Source organism: Pterocles gutturalis, unplaced genomic scaffold (assembly GCF_000699245.1).
Source record: "Pterocles gutturalis isolate BGI_N339 unplaced genomic scaffold, ASM69924v1 scaffold5187, whole genome shotgun sequence".
Taxonomy (NCBI): Eukaryota; Metazoa; Chordata; class Aves; order Pterocliformes; family Pteroclidae; genus Pterocles; species Pterocles gutturalis.
In genome coordinates, this window is record NW_010112515.1 from 40,154 (window position 1) to 46,153 (window position 6,000).

Below are 6,000 nucleotides of genomic sequence, written 5' to 3' on the forward strand. Positions count from 1 at the left end.
TCTTTCTGAATTGTCCCTCAAAATCTGGGATGTGTGTCAGCCTCCTCTGTCCCTGCAGTCAGTGTTATCTGTTCATCAGTCCAGAAAGGACTGTGCAGTTACTTGATTGTGGGTCTTGTTTCTGTGCTAGTGTCACAGTGGAAACAGAAAACAGAGGGAGTTCTAAACCAAATGTGCTGCTTGTCTGCAACTGCCAGTAAGTCTGTAAATTTGACCTAACATACACAATGAACATCTGAAAAAACTTGGCTTCTGAAAGGCACACATGGATTTCTGAAGGGAATAGATTAAAACCTGTTGACATGGTTTGGACTTCAGCCAGGTCTAACAGGCTTTGTTACAGCTTGGTTGCAAAGTTAGCTGAAATATAATATTGGTTTTGTCAGAAAGATGCTCATCCTCCTTTATCCAAAGCCCTGAAAATAATATCTTGTGATGTTTTCAGGAAAATCTGAAACGGCTACGAGACAGCATAACCAGGAGGCAAATGGAGAAGCAAAAAAAAGATAAAAGTGCAGGTAACAGTCTCTGATTCTGACATTCTCTGGTAATGAAGCAGCTAACAATATTAATAGGCTTTTCAAGAAATGTCTCTGTGTGTCTTGCAGTTACGTGATATTTTAATATTCACATCCATGTGCCTGTTGGCTAAAACATAGGGAAGTTGCTTTACTCCTCCATTTCCCAGACTGAGGAAAGGATGCCGACATCTGTGCAGTGAATCTTGATTCATTCATGTAGTTGCAATTGTGTTTAACTTTGTTCTCAGGTGCAAAGCTGTCTCTCAGAGGCTACACTTGCATAGACCCTTCTGAGCTGTTAATTTTCTCTTCCAGATTTGGAAATTACAGTACCCATTCGACATTCTCATAATACTTTGGGGAAACCAGAATGTGGAATATATGAATACGCCCCCAGGAAAAATGTTTTCCCACCAAAAAAGGAGTTAAAGCGAGGAGACTGGAAAACAGAAAGCACATCCAGCACAACAAGTAAGCAAACCCTGAGCATCACCCTCTCTACAGGAAAGCTGTATGGAAAACAATTTGCCAGCCTGACTCTGGAGTCAGCGCAGGGGGACAGGACTTCTGTTGAACCTACTGACATTGTCACACCAAACCCTGCATGCCTCAGGCTGGCTGTTCTCAAAACTGTAAAAGCAACTCCAGGTACACCAAGTAGTTTGGGTAACGTGTCTGCATATCTGCAAGAGGAGAACCTGAAAGCCGAACAAAAGATTCCCTTGAGCCTTCTCAGGGAAGACATATCACCCGTCTTAAGTTCTTAAAAGTAGATGGCAGCTGCTTTCTTAGAAAAAAGGATGCTCCCTTGCTATGACTCAGCAGGCATTTGTGCTCTTCTGGTTTGAAGAGCGTTAGTTATATTGCAGCTGGGAACCAGACTCAATATGTTGTTTCTTCAATTATTGTAGATAAAGGACAGCATTTTTCCTTGGTAGCTGTGGGATCTCTTGAGTGACTTCAACAGTCTGCACATTTTTATTGTCTTTGGTTTTTATTAGGTTTAATTTGTGCAAATTAGATCCCTGCATTCTCACTGTTACTGCAGACTGAGCAATTCTTGCAGAAATCATGAAGATCATTTTGGTCCTCTGAAAGGAAAAGTGGGTCCCCGTGAGGTTACTGCCTTTGTGGCTCTTGGCAAGATATAGTGGGCACGCATCCAGAGTAGGTGCCACAGGCAGCTGGCTGAGCCAGTAAATAGCATATAAGCAGTTGTGAGAGAGATGTTAATGAGCCTGCAGAGTTCACCATGTGCAGTTTGGTTGTCTTTCCCATGGCATGATTGTGAGAATGGACTCTAACACAGTATTTAGCTCTCTTAAGTGCTGTTGTGTTGTGGTTTAACGCACTCTGCTAGCAGCAAACACCATGCAGCCGCTTGCTCACCCTCCCAGGGATGGGGAGAGAAGTAAAGGGAAAAGAGACTTCTGGGCTGAGATGAGAACAATGTAATAACAAAACTACAATAAAATTGAAAATAATAATAATAATATATACAAATATGCAAATGAGTGATACACAGTGCAGCTGCTTGCCACCTGATGACCAAGGCTCAGCTTGTTCCTGGCTAACAGTGCCGGAGCAGGGAGAGTCCCAAGAGTGCAATGCTGGAAAAGAGATAAGATCCCAAGCATCTGAGAGATGAAGAGCTCACAGAGAGAGTGAGAGACAGCCCTGAGAGAGAGGGAGACAATCCAAAGAGCACAAGGGGACCCAGAGAGAGTGAACTTCTGGACAAATCCTTATCCATACGCTGGGCATGACGTGCATGATATGGAATATACCATTGGCCAATTTGGGTCTCAATCCTAAACTTAAGGTCAAATCCTAGGCTAATAACTGGGGCTGTGCTCCCTCCCAGCTTCTCTTGCACCTGCAGACACTGGCACAGCAGAGAAGCTGAAAAGTCCTTGACTGTCCTGGCAGCAACTATAAACACCAGTACATTATCAGCCTTCTTCTTGGTACAAATGAAGGAAGTTAACTCCGTCCCAGCTGAAACCAGGACATGCTCTTTTTACTAGCTGATAATGAGTTACCTCACCAAGGCTAGGGAGAGACTGCATCTTATGAGAAAACCTTTCTAGCCTCCATGTCAGTGTATAGGTTTCTGAGCATTTGTGTCCCAGTATTGCACAGCCCTATTGAACATTATGTATTTACGACTGAAACCAGCTGTAGCACTGTAGGATATGTTTGTGAGTTGCTGTCCCCTTCAGAGATGGATGACTGATTGCAAAAACATTCCCTGCTCTGAGTCCATACATGTTAAATGGGTTTACATAAATGGTTGCTGAAGGTTGTTTGAACAAACTTGTGATTTTTAGCTCTGAAATAGATTAGGAAACATTCCTGTGATGAGTAAGGATTGTTGTAGAGGAGGTGGTGAACAGCTTTTGGGAACAATAACCTCTCAAGCAGTTACTTATTCCAGGAATGAATGTGTGACAGTGCTCAGAGCCATCTACTTCCCCACAGTTGTGAAGGGCTTGGGGACTGATAATTTAAATATATGTAAATGTTGGGTGTGTAACACTTGTGAAAATATTTACCTGACTTGCCAGCTGATATTGGCACTGGATCTTTTCAGTTTGATTATGTTTTTGATTATTTAACCAGAACCCTGGACCTAGATAGGGCAGAAATGTGCTAGAAAGAAAGCAAAACCGGATGGTTTGGCCCTGTGGTCTGTGTTGTATGAAAGGCCATTGTTTGAATAGTGAACATGTGAAAAATAACAGTGGAAATTAATTAATCTAAACAAGCATTAAATAATGTGTGCAGGAGGTAAGCATGAGGTTAGAAGGAGTTCTGAGTTACTGATGTGCAGTTAAATCACCAGGATTTAATAATCAGTTTATTCTCTCTTGCTTACTCACTCCAGGTAGCACAAGTAACCGCTCCAGCACTCGGAGCGTATTGAGTGTCAGCAGTGGCATGGAAGGGGATAGTGAGGTAAGCTCTCACCTCTGCTATATATTGGTCCACTGTACTTAAGTACATGGCTTTGTTTTTGTGCAAAAGAAAATGAGCTCAGGGATGGCACTGCATTTGCAGAATTGGCAAAATGTAGCCACTTTTGTTGTGAGGCTAAAAAGAACCAAATTCTGCTGGTCTGTAACCTTTTTTTTTTCATTTTGTAGGACAATGAAGTCCCAGAAACAAACAGAAGCCGCAGCCCTGTTGCCCACCAAGCAGAGAGGCTTCCTTTCCTGGAAAGACCTCCCAGAGTGCCTCCTCGAGGTGCAAGCAGGTAAAGCTAAAACACAGCTCAAATAGGAGCTTTCAGTGAAACAATATGGAAGCCTTGGGCAAGGCAGGAAGCAAATTTGTCTTTCAGCAAAATCTACCAGACCATTACCTATAAACACGCACTGTTAGGAATTGTAAGGTCCTTGTTTCTCATCTGTAATAATTTGGTGGAATTGGTTCTTAGTTGGTAACATGCCTATTGCAATGCTGTTACTGTGGTTCACATACTGCAAAGGGCAGCACTATTGAAGCACACACTTGCCATAATAAGACTGACCCAGGTGGAGTAGTATCCTACCCCTGGCAGAGATTTAGTACCTGATCCTTGTGAGAAGATCATCTTGGAACATGCAAAGCAGAGTGCAGAGGGAATTTGGCATTCCTTTGGACTTTTTTTCTTTTCACTGATTTTGGATCTCTTCAAAGCACACTTGTGTACACGTATGATTGGCCTCAAAGTAAAAACTGCAGTGGTTTTATAAAGGGTGTTGAAGGGTTTTGCCTTGATTTGATCAGACCACAAAAACTTCAGTAACTTGTAAACTTTCCTTTAGTCCAACCAGTGCAAGTCTATGAAGTCCAGGCCCCAGAGGCTTATTGAAGTATAGATGCTAATAAAATTCTCCAGCTGTTAAAATAGTAATCACTAATGTGCGGGTGGCAGTAAATTCTGTATGTTGGCTTGGCTTTGGCAAGAACATGTCTGGAATTTATCTGCAGTTTGAAAAAAAATATTTTGAATCTTTTGATCTCTGCCTATTGCTCTTCATCTAATTTTCAGGAGAAAGCTATTATACTATCAAAGATTTACTCCAACCATGTATTATAGTATCTCTTTCCAGTAATAGTAGAATTACTGCACCTGAAGAGCAGAAGAAAGAACTTGGACAGGAACAAAGCTCTAGCACCTTGGCATCTGCTCTGTTGCTGAATCACTGATGGCCTGTTTTTCTTCTTGTATGACTATTGCTTTTACAGTATTCTTAGATATGATGTTATTGCATGCAATGTGTTGTTCCAGAACCCTGTTCTCCAGTACTTTTTAAAATGCATTTGTATTCTCTGTCTTCTTATAGGCCTGTAAGCTGTGAAGGCTTTTATCCTCCACCTGTGCCCCCAAGAGGTCGCTGAATCTCTCAACATCTGTGGAATATGAGATTTTTCTGTTTGTATGTGTGTTTGTACAGATATTTTTAGGTTAAGTTATTTATAATTGGGAGCCAAATTATTTCTTCTCCTTCGTCCTCCCTAAAGCTCTGTTGACTTTTCCCATGATTTTCACCAAGACTTCTTGGCCTTCTGTAACTTTTTTGATTGGAAGAATTTTGGTGCTTTGGGACTTGAAGAAAAAGTATTATGGTTGGAAAGGAGAATGCTGATGTGTGTTTTGGCAGCCCTGCACCAACACAATGTTTCCCTTTGACCCAGAAAGAACACATGTCCTTTTAGAAGCTAAATCCTGATAAGCATTGTTACCAAACCCTCGATACAACCTACAAGGGCTTGACTAGAAAGCATGCTTGAAAAAGTAAAGAAAATTATTTGTTTGAAGACTTTGTTTAAGGACACTCATTACAGCAGGAGCAGGTGAATGTACTGCTGTTTGGTGTAATGTTTTCGGTACGGGCATACTGACCTTTCAGAAGGTATAGAATCTCCCTCCTGCAATCACTAGGCCATGGGAGGATGAGAAGTCTTTATTCAAAAATGTGTTTGCATACAGCCTTGAAAACGCCTTTCCCTTTCCCCTTACCTCCCCGAAGAAGACAGATATTAACAAGGTGTTGTGTGCATTGCATTTACTGTGAAAATTCCCAAGGCAGCTGCTAAGGGACCTACTGTATCACAAAACAGGTGTACTCAAACGTTTTTTGGGGAGTGGCTGGGTATGTTGCTGTTTGAAATCACGACTGACCTCTCCAATTAGAGGAAGGAATTTGCAGCAGTTCTGTGTTCTGTAGCTGTTACACATGTTCATTGTAGGAGTTATATGAAGGCATTTCAGTTCATGCTCTGGAATAGCATAGCGGGTCTCCAGTTATAAACACACACATCTCCCAAATACCAGCTGTGTGGTTAGCCTGCTGCAGTGGAAACAGGCATCTTGCCTGGGGGCTGGATGCTAGTTGCTCTACTCTTCCTTTCCAGCAATGTGAATCTGCAACAGCTGTCTCCAGCCTTTTTTCTGCTTGAGGGCTTACAAACTTAAGGACAGCTTCCTGGT

The 6,000-nt window shown here is 42.0% G+C and overlaps 1 protein-coding gene across 1 annotated transcript in view; it reads left to right on the forward strand.

Moving 5' to 3' along the window:
- The window catches only part of PIK3AP1 (phosphoinositide-3-kinase adaptor protein 1), a gene marked incomplete at its 5' end in the record, with an annotated part of 39,334 nt that extends 34,035 nt beyond the window's left edge, over nt 1–5,299 (forward strand). The window contains 5 exons of the mRNA XM_010074065.1: nt 446–518; nt 837–992; nt 3,409–3,479; nt 3,668–3,777; nt 4,853–5,299. Coding sequence (XP_010072367.1) covers nt 446–518; nt 837–992; nt 3,409–3,479; nt 3,668–3,777; nt 4,853–4,907 — 465 coding nt within the window. The remainder of the gene's footprint in view (nt 1–445; nt 519–836; nt 993–3,408; nt 3,480–3,667; nt 3,778–4,852) is intronic.
- Nucleotides 5,300–6,000: the final 701 nt, after the last annotated feature.